The following is a 16,268-nucleotide window of genomic DNA, read 5'->3' as shown; positions in this document are numbered from 1 at the left end:
CGAAGAGCTTGAGTCAAGAGTTAGAAGTGGCAGTTCAAAGTAGAAGGAAGTGGTAGAGGAGCTAAGTGAAAGTGAAGTGGTAGTGGAGCAAAGAAAAAAAAGGAGTAAAAGTGAGCGTAGAAAGCCCTGAAGTTGGTCCGGCTAAGTGCAGGACAGTGTCAGCAAGGTCAGCAACAGCGGTGATTGTCTGGAGGGGGACTGCTCGGAGGTTGCTGGAAGGACCGTGGACGGGTAGTGGCCCGGCGGTCTGGAGCAGTATACGAAGGACAGTCAGCACCAGGGCAGGGGCCTCTCGGACCCCGGCAAGGCTAGGAGTCGCCATAATTTGCCAAATCCGTCAGTGAAGGGGACGTCGATCCCCCAACAACCAAGTCCCGACTGAAGGCAAAAGTCCAACCATTAAGGAGGAACACCGCCACCGCCAGGGCACCAGTTCCTCGGGGCCAGCGTCTGCGGGCAAAGTAGGGCTCCTCCGGCCCATATCCAAGCCGGGGAGCGGGTTACCGGTGGGAACCCATCGCTACCAACAAAGAAACATTAGGTGCAGGTCAAAGGGACATCACCGTTACCTACTGGGAGAGCAAGTGCAGCCGTCCGTGGGAACCGTCTTTCCAGCCGTGTGGTTTACCGAAAAACTGTGTCCACGTCTCAGGCTGAGTGAGTACCACAGTGCCGCAAGGCACCGCGCTGCCCCCGCGTCCCTGCGCCCACCAAGCCCTGCATCTCCCATCTCATCACTGGGCCCCGGGATCACCAACCCCTACCCACGGAGGGGCAACACAACAACTGGCTGCTCCATACCACCCTTCCCGGGATCCCCATACAGAGCAGCGGTGGTGCCAATAAATCACCACAACCGTGGGTGGCGTCACGGACAATAAACCACCCCCACACCCAACAACCCCCTTTCACTCACGGGCGAGGAGCGCCGCTAGAGTCCCCGGGATCCGGCCCATCGCTCGAGCCACCGAGCAGCAGCAGGCCGCAGCAGCCGCGGCAGCCGGACCCGAGCAGCAGTAGGGAGAGCGCGGCGTCCCCTCCTCCGCCCGCGACATCCTCACTGGATACCATTATATAGACTTCTCGGTTGAGAGCAGGACTAGGGATGGAAGGGTTCTCAGTTGTTTGCTTTGATTTAAGAGCATTCACAGGCTAAGAAAAAAAAAAAGGGGGATTTCCTTAAAAAATGTGCAATTTTTTTTTTAATTTTACCTTTTATTTTTTTTTTGTATGGGACATACTTCTCAACAAGGCTGTGGCCACTGGCACAACGGATTAAAAGTTACTTTTTTGGTATCTAGACAGGCAAAGAACTGAAAAAAAATTTACAAAATAGTTATCCGCTACTTGGACCACCCCTTCTTAAATATTGTAATCTTCAAATTCAATTGAAAATAAAAAAAAAAAAAAAATAGATACTCATGGCGCCAGTGCGGAAGGAGAGTATCCTTCTCTTTATTTTACACTAGAGTATACATTATTTAAGAAGGGGTGGTCAGACCAACTTTGGATTATTTTTTTTTTGCCATTTTAAATGTAGTTTAAATGATTTTATACTTTGATAGCTCAGACTTTTTTTTTTTTTTAACATAACATTTTTTTTCTTTTTCCATATCTTTATACTTAAACGGGTAAAAGTAGGATGATATAAAGTTGAATACTGTATTTTTTTTTTTTTATATATATATAGATTTTTTTTATTAATTTGGACTGCCCTTAGGGGATTTAAGTCTGAAAACTTCTAATGACTTGTGCAATATGCTGTAAAACTAAATTGCAGCATGTAGAGTAACTGACCTTTGCATTTCACACCCAGCAAGTCCCTGGGGAACATGGTAACCCGGTGGCTCCCGGCAATCGTCATTTAAATACTGCAGTCATAAATTGCAGCTGTATTTAGATGGTTAAACAACAGCAATATGTGCTAGAGTCAGCCTGGACCAGCCAGTGGGCAGGATGTGGCCCGTGGGCGGGACTGGAACAGCCTTTGTTTTGGATGTGAGCCGGAGTAGATCAGCCAGGGGGCCGCCCGGAGTAGATCAGCCAGGGGGCCGGGCGGAGTGGATCAGCCAGGGGGCCGGCCGGAGTGGATCAGCCAGGGGGCCGGCCGGAGTGGATCAGCCAGGGGGCCGGCCGGAGTGGATCAGCCAGGGGGCCGGCCGGAGTGGATCAGCCAGGGGGCCGGCCGGAGTGGATCAGCCAGGGCATACCTCCCAACTTTTCAAGAAAGGAAAGAGGGCCAAAGTATGCGCAAATTTTGACCACGCCCCTAGCCACACCCCTAGCCACACCCATTTGGCAGTAAGGGTCATACAGCAGATGCCCCGGACTGTTCATTCATATTTATAGCAGTCAAATTTTTTTTATATTTCTGTGTCACTATATGACATGTTGCTTATTTGTGCCTATCAATCCGTGTTCACACGTTGCAGAAATTCTGTTTCTTTCTTTTTGTTTTTGTCTGCACCAAACTACACAATAACAATCTTCTCTGTTTTTTCCATTTTTGCTGCATTTTTTCTGCCTTCTCTCTATTATTTAATGTGTTTTTGGTTCAGATGTGAATCTGCGTTTTTAAGTGTTTTTATTGTACAGAGAAGCTTTTTCCTGCATTTTTTTAAGCTCCACATAGAAACCTCCAGAGAAACACCCCCCCCGCCCCCCCGAAAACCGCAGAATTCAGCGGCGTCTTTTCATGGAATCACATCCACTTTACTTGGACAATTAAACACAGCAGAATAAATGTGCAAAGAAACAGCAGAAAAAAATGCAGCATTTACACTACATGTGAATATGGACTAATTGTCCAAGCAAAGTGGATGAGACGTCATGAAATCTCCTCTCCTGGTGCCTCTAAAGACGCCGCTGAACTGTGCGGATTTGGTGTTTCTTTCTTTATAAGCTTCAGGATTCACATCTGCAACAAACATGTATCAAATAAGGGGGACAATGTATAAAAAATACCGCAAACACGCAATAATCAGAGGAGATTGTTATTGCACTCGTGGCGCGGACACCTGCAGAAAAAATGCAGCATTTACGCTATGTGTGAACACGGCCTCAGTGATCCATTTTTATTACATTTTTTATGGGTTTTAATAAAGAAAAATAATAAATTGCGCCTTTTTTTCCCCGCCATTTACCGATCCCCATAAATAATCTGATCGCTGTGTTGTTCAGGTCATTACGATTACAGGGACACCAAATATGTCCATGTTATTTGCTGATTTGTGATGTTTATTATTTTATAAAAAAGTGTAATAAAATTACATTATTCTATTTTTTTTTATTATTTTTAGTAACTTTATTAGAAGAAAAAAAAAATCCTCTTTTCCTCTCCCTCTAGAATACAGGACATAGAGATGCTGCTCTGTACAATGTAGCTGTGTCCTGTGTAATCTGCTGTGTAAGAGGCTGCATTGTAGGTTCATTTATGTGAAATCCTCCCTCTGACATCATCAATCCTAGTGGCTCAACAGCTAGAGCAGCTAGGAAAGTCAGGAGGCTGCTGGACACAGGTTTTGAACGTTGCTGGTTTGAATCCAAGATGGTGAAGATAAAAAAAAAATAAATAAATTGTATTTGTATTTTTTTCCTCATTTCTTTATAGTGGTTTTATGGGAATAAATGAATCTGACTTTTTCACCTACATTGAGATACAGTATTTATCTATCTATCTATCTATCTCTATCCCTCTATCTATGATTCTATCTCTCTATGATTCTATCTATGATTCTATCCATCTATGATTCTCTCTATCTATCTATTATCTGTCGTGTATCTATATATCCCTCTATCATCCATCCCTCTATCATCCATCCATCCCTCCCTCTATCCCTCCCTCTATCCCTCCATTCATCCCTCTATCCCTCCCTCTATCCCTCCATTCATCCCTCCATTCATCCCTCCATTCATCCCTCTATTATCGATCCATCCATCCCTGCCTCTATCCCTCCATTCATCCCTCTATCCCTCCATCCATCCCTCCCTCTATCCGTCCATTCATCCCTCTATTATCCATCCATCCATCCCTGCCTCTATCCCTCCATTCATCCCTCTATCCCTCCATTCATCCCTCCATTCATCCCTCCATTCATCCCTCCATTCATCCCTCCATTCATCCCTCCATTCATCCCTCCATTATCCATCCATCCATCCCTGCCTCTATCCCTCCATTCATCCCTCTATCCCTCCATCCATCCCTCCCTCTATCCGTCCATTCATCCCTCCATTCATCCCTCTATTATCCATCCATCCATCCCTGCCTCTATCCCTCCATTCATCCCTGCCTCTATCCCTCCATTCATCCCTCTATCCCTCCATTCATCCCTCCCTCTATCCCTCCATTTATCCCTCTATCATCCATCCATCCCTCTATCCCTCCTTTCATCCCTCTATCCCTCCATTCATCCCTCCATTCATCCCTCCATTCATCCCTCCATTCATCCCTCTATCATCCATCCATCCCTGCCTCTATCCCTCCATTCATCCCTCTATCATCCATCCATCCCTCCCTATATCCCTCCATCCATCTTTGCAGCTGAATAACCTGCTTCTGGTGTTTCACCTGCAGTATAGAGGTCAAGATAACAAAATCTTCCAATTGCTTTCAATAGAGGCAGTAGCTCAGTGGTAAAGCTGCTGCCTTTGAAACAATGAACTCACAGCTCCACGAGTTCGAGTCCCGGCCGCCCCGAAAATCCAGAGCCAATGATAATTTAATTTATTCACTCCACTGAGGGGAGGAGCCGGGACATCAGCTGTGAGCCGCGGGAGTGCGGGACAGCCCTCTAAAATCGTGGCAGTCCCGCAGAATCCGGGACGGTTGGGAGGTATGAGCCAGGGGGCCGGCCGGAGTGGAACAGCCAGAGGGCCGGATGTGGCCCGCAGGCTGTAGTTTGCCCAGGTCTGGCTTAATCTCATGCGTAATGGGGCAATTGGACTGGCAACGAAAATGAAATATAGAGCATGAATTATATCATTGATGTTTCCCTGCCAAACATGGCAGTACCGAAAGATTAGCAATCTAAGGGGAAAACAAACTTTAGTTATTGCGGTAAAAATAAATGGCTGCAGCTCTTAAAACTCTACCCAAAGTCCCTCGCAAGCAGCACTAACTTTACAATTTCATGGGAGAAATAACTACAAGGCCCCACAGCACAAAACAGTTCTAAATGGTATTTCAATACATTTCAGAAGGATAGAGGACAAAACTGCGAGGAGACAACGAAGGATAAGTTATGGGGGAAGAAGGATAAATTCTCTCTTAGTTATCGTTATGGCAGGCGGCGGTCATCGGTGCTTTTTTTCATTCTGTCCCATAGCCCTCTCGGGGATTGTCTCCATACTCCGCCGCCGGTACATTTCTTCCCGTAGTGCCGCAGAAGGCAACTTTCTAGTCTTTTACATTTCCAAAGGCAAGAGAAGCGAGCAAAACCTAATTAAGTAGAAATCTGTGCTCTCATGTGTCATTCACCGCAGGATTATTTCAAGAAATAAACAACTTGTACTAAATAGTCATTTTTAACCCGACTGTCAGTTTTTTACCCCGCATTCAATTGTCCCTGAAGCGCCGTCGAGAGATGCATCAATGTGCACATCACTTCCTTGGGAAATTCATTGTCCCGGAAAAGTGCAGATTCGGAGATGGACAATAAGCAAAATAAAAAATAATGAAATCTGGATGTGACTCTGTGGATTGAGAGGATGTCATAGCCTATAACACAGGTACTCGCTTCTCCGCGTGAATTTACTGCAGACAGATCGGGTTATTAATGCGCTGGAGTGGCAGCGATGCCGTCAGATCTTACGTGCTGCAGGGATATAAGCGCTGGCGTCCGGTGTTATACATTCTATATATATAGTCAGTGGAACAACTGCTGACAATGCTAAACGAGGAGCATTGATCATACTAATTGTACCTGCCGCTTACTCTGATTTCGCGGGATCCGTCTTGACTCTTCTTTAGATAGCGCTTTAATTGTTTAACGGTAAGAATGCACAATGAGCCGCTTTAGCGATTCTCCCATGATTTATACTGTGCCTTTGCCTGGGATCTGGGATGTGCTTCTCTGCATGAAATTGGGATATTTCATGAATAAAGCCAGTAATGGATGAGATCATCGGTCCTCTCCAAATCCAACCTGAATTTTAATAAATTGCTAATATTCACGAATGGTCGTTCAGATATTCAGTGGTCATTGCCATAGTGGTCTACAATTTTGTGCACCGATGAAGTCTTTTCCGCTCGATCTGACATCAAACATGGACAGGCGCTGCTCCACGGCAGGCAGGACAGTCTCCGTGGCCACCATTTGGCACCTGGGCCAAACTAATTTATAGGACATTTGCATCTGGGTAGAGCAGCGCGCCGCCAAGAGGTGAAGACCCTTTAAACTTGTTCCAACTTTTCATTGGTTGGGACCAAACTTTGATCAGTAGGAATATAAGTGCCAGATCAGGAACTTAGCGTTGTGACCCCTTTAGAGATTTTCCCTACACAATGAAGCTCCTAAACTCACGCTGTGCGTTAAGGGTGGTTTACAGCACAGCCTGCTATGGGGAGTGCTGATATGCAGCAAGAAACTGTGCAGGGGAGTCACGCTCGCCGGGTATGTATGTAAAGTGCTATGGAATTAATAGCGCTATATAAATGAATAAAATTATATTATTATTATTATTATTATTATATAGTATAGCAAGCATGGTGTGGTGCATTCAGACCTGCGAGCGTCTGAAGCGCAACAAAAAACACAAGAAAAAGGGGGCATGGGGGACACAGCCATGGATCACCACATCTGACAGCTAGGATTCTTTTTGCCTCCTGATGATCCTTGAATCTAAAATGAAGGGGAAACGCGTCGAGGCGGTATGAAAACATTCATCTGAAGGGAAGTAGTTGGAATTTAACAATTCCCTCTTTGAGTGCTAAATTGTTGCATTTTGATGTGTTGTTTTGCTTCTTAACATGTAGGATTACCCTAAAAACTAAAATGCACGATTGATGAATCTGCTTATCTTCATGACTAAGTGCATCTTGATATACCTGCATAGTTTGAAGTTTTTTGTGTGTTTCCATGCATAATGGTTACAAACGTTCGGATTTAAGTAATAGCATATTGATTATAATCCTGTTGAGAAGGGATATCTATGCTATCAAATTACAGGTTGTGGGTTCATAACTCCATCATCTTGAATCACGTACGAGTGTTGTGCCATTTTTTAGTATTAATTCACTTTTAGTCAGGGCGCATTAAGGGCAAGCCGACGTGGAACGGGGGTGCCCAAAACAGTTACGGCGTCACACCCTCCGTTGGTAGGTAGGAGTGAGGTTTCATAGGGTGAGATAGGGACCCCATAGAGAATGTCTTCTCCCCTCTCCTCCATTTCCCTGCCCCGTTAGTGGCTAATACTTTTTATTGAGGGTGCATTGAGGAAAAATTGATTCTGAACGGGGGCGCCCAGAGAAAAGCACGGCGCTATATGTATATATATTTGTACATCACCCAGTAGGATAGATAGGAGCTTGACCTCTTAAAGAGAATATAAGGGTCCCATTTAGGTTGCTCCTATAATCTCCTTGTATGCCCCTGTGTGTGTTCACAATCACTGGGTGTGTTTTTCTAATATCTAATATTTATGATATAATAAAGTTTATTATTTTATATTGATGATTGAGGCTTTCTCCGTTTTCTGGACACAAAACAACGGGAGGCCCTGGAACTAGTAAGAGGAGTTGGTGGGCATCTCCTAACCTCACCTGTAGCTGTCCCTTCTCTCCTCACCAGTCCCTATACAGACTCCGCAACTGTCACCGAGCAGGAACTTGGGACCCTCGGAAGATCCTATAGTGACCCCGACTAGTGAGGGGCACTAGTTCACTAGACCTCACCGCTCACGAACAACACACCAGGGAAAAAAAGACAAACAGGGAAAAATAACAACCAGAAGGATACAGCCTGAGCACAGGAACTAGACGACTAGCAGAACCTTCCTCAAAAGCGGCCAGGACACAAATTACTTTGTATCTTCAGCAGGGAATGCTGGGAGACACCACTATTTAAAGCTGAATGGTGTGACTACTAAGAAAGTGCAGCTGATCACTAAGCAAGGAACTGCTTTGGAAAAGCTGCAACAGAAAAACTGACACTTAACCACTTCAGTGTCAAGAGAAATGAAACCATTCAAATGAAGAGAGCCAGATGAGAGGCTCCAGTCCAAAGGCTGTCACTGGTCTCTACATGCAGGGAGACTATCGTGACAAGGATCCATTGCTCTTTCATCTACAAGCCAAGAATTTCTGGCAATCGCACTCCTAATGATGAGAAAGGTATGGTATATGCATGACTTTCCCTAATGTCGAAAACACCCCGATTATTAATTGCAACAGAAAATATATTCTTCCCAAGTTCTTCAAGTGGGTTTCCAACATGGTATTTATTTTTAATGCCTTCTTACTATTCTCCGCGCTATCACCGTTATTTGCCGATTTTTAAAAGTGGGGTCTGAACACTCAACAACTTTGGCGTCCCTGGCCTATTGTTCTTAGACAGTCCATGCTCTTTCCTCCCTCAAAGAGTGTAATCTCACATTTCCTCCTCCTACTAGTGCAGGACAGCACATGCGCTGAATCAGAGCTCGGTCTGCTGCCTGAAAAAAAAAATTATATCGTATACACGCCCAGAGCAGAAGACAAAACTGAGCTCTCGTAGTCAGTCAGCACGCTCTCTACCCTCACCAAGTGTATTACAGACTACTAATGCCACTACCACTATCACCCCAGGAGTGTGCATGTGCAGAACAAGAGCTCAGTCTGCTGAATTTAATACATGACGTATACACGCCCAGTGCAGAAGAGAAAGCTGAGCTTTCATAGTCAGTCAGCACCATTTCTACCCTCACTGAGTGTAATCCCGACTACTAATGCCACTACCCCTACTTCTACCACCCCAGGAGAGCGCATGCGCAGAACAAGAGGTCGGTCTGCTACATGAAAAAAAAAAAAAAAGAAGATGTGGTGTACATGCCCAGAGCAGAAGACAAAGCTGAATTCTCATATTCAGTCAGCACCATCTCTAACCTCACTGAGTGTAATTCTGACTACTAATGCCATTACCATCTCAGAAGTGCGCATGTGCTCAATGAAAGCTTAGCCTGTAACCTGAAAAAAAAAATGACACTCTGTACACACCCAGAGAAGAAGATAAAGCTGAATTCTCATAGTCAGTCAGCACCATCTCTACTCTCACTGAGTGTAAACCTGACTACTAATGCCACTTCCCCCACTTCTACCACCCCAGGAGTGCGCATGTGCTGAATGAATGCTGTGTTACCTGAACAAATGACGTCCTGTACACACCCAGAGCAGAAGACAAAGTTGAGTTCTCATAGTCAGTCAGCATCATCTCTACCCTGAGAGTAATCCTGACTACTAATGCTACTACCACTACTACTTCAGGAGTGCGCATGCGCTGAATGAAAGCTGTCTGTTACCCGAGGAAATGACGTCCTGAACACGACTAGAAAAGAAGACAAAGATCAGTTCTCACAGTCAGCACCATCTCTTCCCTCACTTAGTGTAATCCTGACTACTAATGCCACTACGACTACTTCTACCACCTCAGAAGTGCGCATGCGCTCAATGAAAGCTTAGCCTGTAACCTGAAAAAATGACACCCTGTACACACCCAGAGAAGAAGATAAAGCTGAATTCTCATAGTCAGTCAGCACCATCTCTACTCTCACTGAGTGTAAACCTGACTACTAATGCCACTACGACTACTTCTACCACCTCAGGAGTGTGCCTGCGCTGAATGAAAGCTGTCTCGTTACCTGAAGAAAGGACGTCCTGTACCTGCCCAGAGTAGAAAACACAGCTGTGCTTTATATATGGATCCTTACTGACAGTGTATAGAATACAGACTTAGGTGGTCACTAAGGCCATGATAAAGAAATTAAACTGATGCTAGATCACTACTGCCAAGTATTAAACTGGTTTCTTTAATCAAGTAAAAGCCTCAGTGATTTCTGCAAAGTGCCGGACAATAGTGGCCTGTATCCTCTGTTACGGCAGGAAAAATGGACAATTGGTTCAGGTGTTCAGTAATTCACATTGACTTTAACAGGATCAGTACGAAGGGTCTACCTACTCATTAATACTTTTTCTTCGCCAAGCCCCATGGATGGGGGAGTTACAGTACCCCAATATATCTAATAGGAGTACTGTTCTATAGTTTCCCCCCATTTATCCATTATGACATGAGATATACACTTCTGCAATCATGATTTACCACTTCTCCCAACACGTGCGTCATGCTTTATACATACAACATTGCCATTAATCTTGACGCATAGCTGAACTCATTACCATAGACTGAGCTAATTAACATTGATGATCGATACAGCCCCTCCGTTTCCATCAGTATTCTGCACAAATACGATACTTCTCACAATCAACGACAATTACCCTTCTGCGTGACATCAATTAAACTGATATTTAAGGGGGCTTTACACGTTAGCGATATCGCTAGCAATTTCTAGCGATAGCGACCGTGTAAGTACCCGCCCCCGTCGCGCATGCGATTGTTTGTGATCGCTGCCGTAGCGAACATTATCGCTACGCAGCGTCACACATACTTACCTGGTCGGCGGCGTCGCTGTGACTGCCGAAAAATCCCTCCTTCAAGGGGGAGGGACGTTCGGCATAACAGCGACGTCACCGCAACGTCACACAGCGGCCGGCCAATCAAAGCAGAGGGGCGGAGATGAGCAGGACGTAACATCCTGCCCACCTCCTTCCTTCCTCATTGGGGCCGGCGGCAGGTAAGGAGACGTTCCTCGCTCATGCGGTGTCACACATAGCGATGTGTGCTGCCACATGAGCGATGAACCACAACGCTAAACAACCCTTACCGATTTTTGACTTTGGGACGACCTCTCCATGGTGAACGATTTTCACCATTTTTGAGGTCGCTGGTAAGTATTACACGCTGCGATATCGTTAATGACGCCGGATGTGCGTCACTAACAACTTGACCCCGGCGACCAAACATTAACGATATCGTAGCGTGTAAAGCCCCCTTAAGTCCAGGAAAGGTTATCAACCAGGATGAAACCCTCGACAATTATTTGTAGTCTTTATGGTTTGCGATGAGCCTCTAGAAGGAATCGAATATCCAATCCATTTTAGAGTCACTCTCGAAACATGACTAAGTGATATCAGCCAAACCGGAGACCCCAAGCGTAGGTGTTTCGCAGTTTTTGCTCTTCATGAGTACAGAGTAGTGTTCTGTTTGAGTCAGAGAGATGCTAAAATCTTAGAAGAAACTGGTTTTCTTTGCTTTTACTGTAAGAACCGTTACCTCCAAAGAGCTGTGCCAGATACCTTTTGCTCAGCTACTGATTGGTCAAACCACGAGGTAGACGCGTTCAGAAAGTCTATGGATCCGTTACACCACTCGGCGTGCATTCATTCATTAACTCACCATTTCCGCCCCGTGGTTTAAAGAGGTGGTACCACATCTCTGTAAAACTGATAGTGAAGGCTACTTCTAAATATCTTTATCAGCCAATTCTGCCTCTGAGCGGCGCTATTCCGGGCCTCTCATCCCCATGAAGTGACGCCCGGGCTCCGTGACCTCTGTGATGGGTCAACTTCCAGTTGACCCGACATCACCGAAGCCGGACCCAGTTTTCCTGAGGCAATGGGCTGTGAGCGGCATTTCACCACTTGTCACACCCAAGTATCGTCCTGCTTGCGGCACTCTGCAGCGAAGGATAGAGCGTGCGAGATGATGGGCTGTGACGCTGGGCTGTGATGAGCGGTGAAATGCCGCCCACAGCCCAAATCAGTCACAGAGACTGGGTCGGTCTCGGAGATGTCAGGTCAACTAGAAGTTGGCATGACATCACCGGATCTCAGAGGTCACAGACCCCGGGGGTTACTTCATGAGGATGAGCAGACCACAATAGCTCCGCTCAGAGGCAGCATTGGCTGAACAAGGTATTTGACAAAAGCCTTCCCTATCAGTTTTAAAGGGATGTGGCCACTATTGCAGAGTAGTGAACCACCCCATTAAGAGTTCAAAGGTAGTCTCAGGTTCCAGACCCTCACGAATCAACATTGCCTTCAAGCAGTTACAACTAATGATGAGCAAACACTACCATGCTCAGGTGCTCAGTAGTCAGAACGAACAGCTGGATGCTCGGACGGGCGTGACTCGAGTACTGAGTATAATGGAAGTCAATGGGGAAACCTAGCATTTTTTACGCGATAAAGTGTACATTATATTCAGTACGCGAGTCGTGCTCATCAAAGCATCTGTTTGTTCTGAGTACCAAGCATGGTAGTGCTCACTCATCACTAGTTACGAGTACTGAGCACCCGAGCATGGTAGTGCTCACTCATCACTAGTTACGAGTACTGAGCACCTGAGCATGGTAGTGCTCGCTCATCACTAGTTACGAGTACTGAGCACCTGAGCATGGTAGTGCTCACTCATCACTAGTTACGAGTACTGAGCACCTGAGCATGGTAGTGCCCGCTCATCACTAGTTACGAGTACTGAGAACCCGAGCATGGTAGTGCTCACTCATCACTAGTTACGAGTACTGAGCACCCGAGCATGGTAGTGCCCGCTCATCACTAGTTACGAGTACTGAGCACCCGAGCATGGTAGTGCTCACTCATCACTAGTTACGAGTACTGAGCACCTGAGCATGGTAGTGCTCGCTCATCACTAGTTACGAGTACGGCGCACCCGAGCATGGTAGTGCCCGCTCATCACTAGTTACGAGTACTGAGCACCCAAACATCGTAGTGCTCGCTCATCACTAGTTACGAGTACTGAGCACCCAAACATGGTAGTGTCCGCTCATCACTAGTTACGAGTACTGAGCACCCGAGCATGGTAGTGTCCACTCATCACTAGTTACCAGTACTGAGCACCCGAGCATGGTAGTGCCCGCTCATCACTAGTTACCAGTACTGAGCACCCGAGCATGGTAGTGCTCACTCATCACTAGTTACGAGTACTGAGCACCCGAGCATGGTAGTGTCCACTCATCACTAATTACAACATTTCAAAAAATTAAGTTTAGTTACAATGAGACACAATGTATGCACTGGTCTTGCCACCTACCGAGCTCCGGGGGTAACACAGTCAGCCGATTTCCTTGTATGTGAAGCTCCTTCAGCTGAGACAGTTCCCCAACTTCTTTCGGTAAGGAAACTAGATCATTATCCCGCAGGCTGATCTTAATAGGAAAAAGAATAATCAGGGTTATGTTTACAGGAATATGATTACACGGGTGGTCGTTCATACACATGGCTGCTATGTCTTACTACTTCAATATAAAAGGGATGGTCTCTCATGAGGTCAACCCCTTTATTCATAACTCCCCCTAGATAAGAGAGTGTCTTACTACAAAGACCTTAAACAAAAAGATGGTCCTCCTCCTACTTCTCTATACAACTACCAAATTTCACATCCCCTCAGTCCTATATGTGAAATTTACTTACGGATCTTCACAATTTTAACGCTTTTAGGACCGGAAAATTTTTAGTTTTTACGCTTTTGTCCTTTCCTTTCATTCCAAGAGCTATAACCTTTTTATTTTTCCATCAAAATAGCCGCGTGAAATTTGTAAAAATTAAAATTTAGCTTCGGTCACTGTCATAATGTTTTCAATTTTCAAGATCTGGGGCTTTGTGAGAGCTTGTTTTTTGTGCCTTGTGCCGATGTTTTTATTGATAGAATTTTGGGGTAAATATGCTTTTTTTTTTTTTTTAAATTTTTATTTTTCTTTATTGTCACCATCAATCCTAGTGACTCAACAGCTAGAGCAGCTAGAAAAGCCATGAGGCTGCTGGAGACATGTTTGAAAGTTGCTGGTTTAAATATGCTTTTTTGATCGCTTGTTAATTACATTTTTTTCTCTTGTTACGGTGGCGAAAAAAAATACAAAAAAAACCCACTAAATTTTGGCGTTTTGCTTTTTTTTCTCGTTACATTGTTTACCATCGGATTAATTTTTTTTAGATGTTCATACATTGTACTTTTATGAATGCAGTGATGTCAAATGTGTATTTTTTTATTTTTTAATTTTTAATGTACTTAAAAGGGGGGGGGGCGAATTGAACTTTTATATTTTTTTAAAAACTTTTTTTTTTCTACTTTTCGCTCTATTTAAAACGCCAGGTACAGGCTGGTTTACACAGGAGTACTGTAATGACATGATGATAAAGACAGGGCTATATCAGGAGACCCGTGGCTGTTATGACAAGCCATCAGCATCCCGCAATTGTGTAGCAGGAATGCCAATAAGGTGTCAGAACAGCAAGCCCTCCTTGCTTGGTGCACATTGAAAGCCGCTGTCAGAGATTGACGGTGGCATTTAAACAGGTTAACAGCTGTGGGTGACTGTTGGAGGCAGATGATGGCTGAATAATTCAGCCTTCATCTGCAGGGAAACATGCAGGCTCAGCATGTGAGCCTGCATCAAACGAAGGAAACCGACTTATGACAAACATAGTATGTGATAAGTCGTTAAGAGGGTTAACGCCTTAAGGTACTGGGCCATGAACAACTTTCATCAGCTATTTTTGTCACTTCCATAAACATAAAACCAGTAGTAGTGTGAATATGATCAGGACCACCTTCTCCTGATCATTGATCCTGATATGTAATACAGGACATCTCCTGCAGCTGATGCTGCAACACTAGGGATAAAGCAAATTACGGATAAGTGAATCTCCACCTTTTATACAGGTAGTAGTAGGATTTGGAGCTTTGTATTAGAATGACATATCTGATCATTTAATAAAGGGGTTGTCTTCAGGAGTGCACTGCTACCCGGGTGCTTCTGATGATTGACAGCACAAAACCAGTAGCATTATTGCACCGCTGGCAAGAACCGTGCACTCTCCGATGCTGGAATGAATATAGGGGAACAAACGATCTCGCCAGCTACAGAGCAGCGCTTACCAGCTCTATCGGAAAGAGCTTGCAAGTGCTGGCCCCTGAACTAGGCAATGAACACTAAATTAGGAGTTAAAAATCCATCCATCCAATCTGGATTTTTTAAAAAGGGAACCTGTCACCAGTTTTTCAGCCACCACCACCTGGCTCTTATATACAGAATTCTAATATGCTGTATATAAGAGCCCAGGCCGCACTGTAGAACATAAAAAACACTTTATAATACTCACCTAGAAGGTCGCTCCGGTGCACAATAGTCAGATGGATGGCGCCGTTCTCCGGGACTGTCGCCTCCTCTTTCGGCCATCTTGGTCTTCTTTCTTCTGAAGCCTGTGTGCATGATGAGTCCTACGTCATGCACATGTGCCGGCATTGAGGTCCTGGCGGGCGCACTTTGATCTTTCCTGAGCAAGGCAGATCAAAGTATTGTAATGCGCCTGCGCGGGACCAGCGAGTGTGTATGACGTAGGATGAGTCATGCACACAACCTTCAGAAGGAGGACGAAGATGGCCGAAAGAGGCGGCGTCGGCACCGGACAACGGAGACGCCTTCCAATGTAGCGCGACCGTTAGGTGAGTATTATAAAGTGATTTTTATGTTCTACACAGCAGCCTGGGCTCTTATATACAGCATGTTAGAATGCTGTATATAAGAGCCCAGTGGTGGTGGCCACAGCTTATACGCCCCAAATCTGGTGACAGGTTCACTTTAATAACAGAAATTGTAAACTTGCTTATTTTTTCATATAGCGATTTTACCCAAAAAATAGAAAATTTAACATTAACAACAACTAAAAGAAGATTCCAGAGAAGGAAACGTCTACCTCCTCCACGCCCCGACAATAGGAGTCGCTGCAGTAGTTTATTTCTAAAAAATAAACTATGCTACTTCTCAAATTGACTGGAGTTTACGGTGAGCTGTGAAAGCAAATTGATTTTCCGGGAATTTAGATAAATTACTTACTATCTGCAACTTTGTGAGCTTCCCGATATCGGACGGCAGGACTTCAAAATCGTTGTCACTTAGATAGAGAGCACGCAGGGTGGCTGCAAATTAAACAGCAATATATAAACAGAGTGGCGTGGAGCCGGCGAGCCGCAGCCCTGATCAATACCACGAGTCAGCTCTGATTAATAACCCCGGCGCGGTGAGAAGCCTCTGACATACGCAGGGCTCACCGTAATAACAAGCAGGTCAAACGCAGATTTACAGGCTTACTGTACGCCCCGCATGTACAGGAAAACATCTATATCACCGCGGCTGACACAATTAACAATTTACGCTGTACT

At 45.1% G+C, this 16,268-nt stretch overlaps 1 protein-coding gene across 3 annotated transcripts in view; it reads right to left on the bottom strand.

The window, feature by feature from the left end:
* Positions 1-16,268, bottom strand: part of RSU1 (Ras suppressor protein 1) — a 195,889-nt gene that overhangs the window by 137,799 nt on the left and 41,822 nt on the right. For all 3 annotated transcript variants that reach the window (XM_075316817.1, XM_075316818.1, XM_075316819.1), the window contains exons 6-7: positions 15,943-16,025; positions 13,140-13,254 (exon numbers count right to left, since the gene is read on the bottom strand). In XM_075316817.1, the coding sequence (XP_075172932.1) occupies positions 13,140-13,254; positions 15,943-16,025 (198 nt within the window). The remainder of the gene's footprint in view (positions 1-13,139; positions 13,255-15,942; positions 16,026-16,268) is intronic.

Source organism: Anomaloglossus baeobatrachus, chromosome 6 (assembly GCF_048569485.1).
Source record: "Anomaloglossus baeobatrachus isolate aAnoBae1 chromosome 6, aAnoBae1.hap1, whole genome shotgun sequence".
Lineage (NCBI taxonomy): Eukaryota > Metazoa > Chordata > Amphibia > Anura > Aromobatidae > Anomaloglossus > Anomaloglossus baeobatrachus.
The sequence above is the reverse complement of the archived record's forward strand: the minus strand, read 5'-3'. Positions and strand labels throughout refer to the sequence as shown.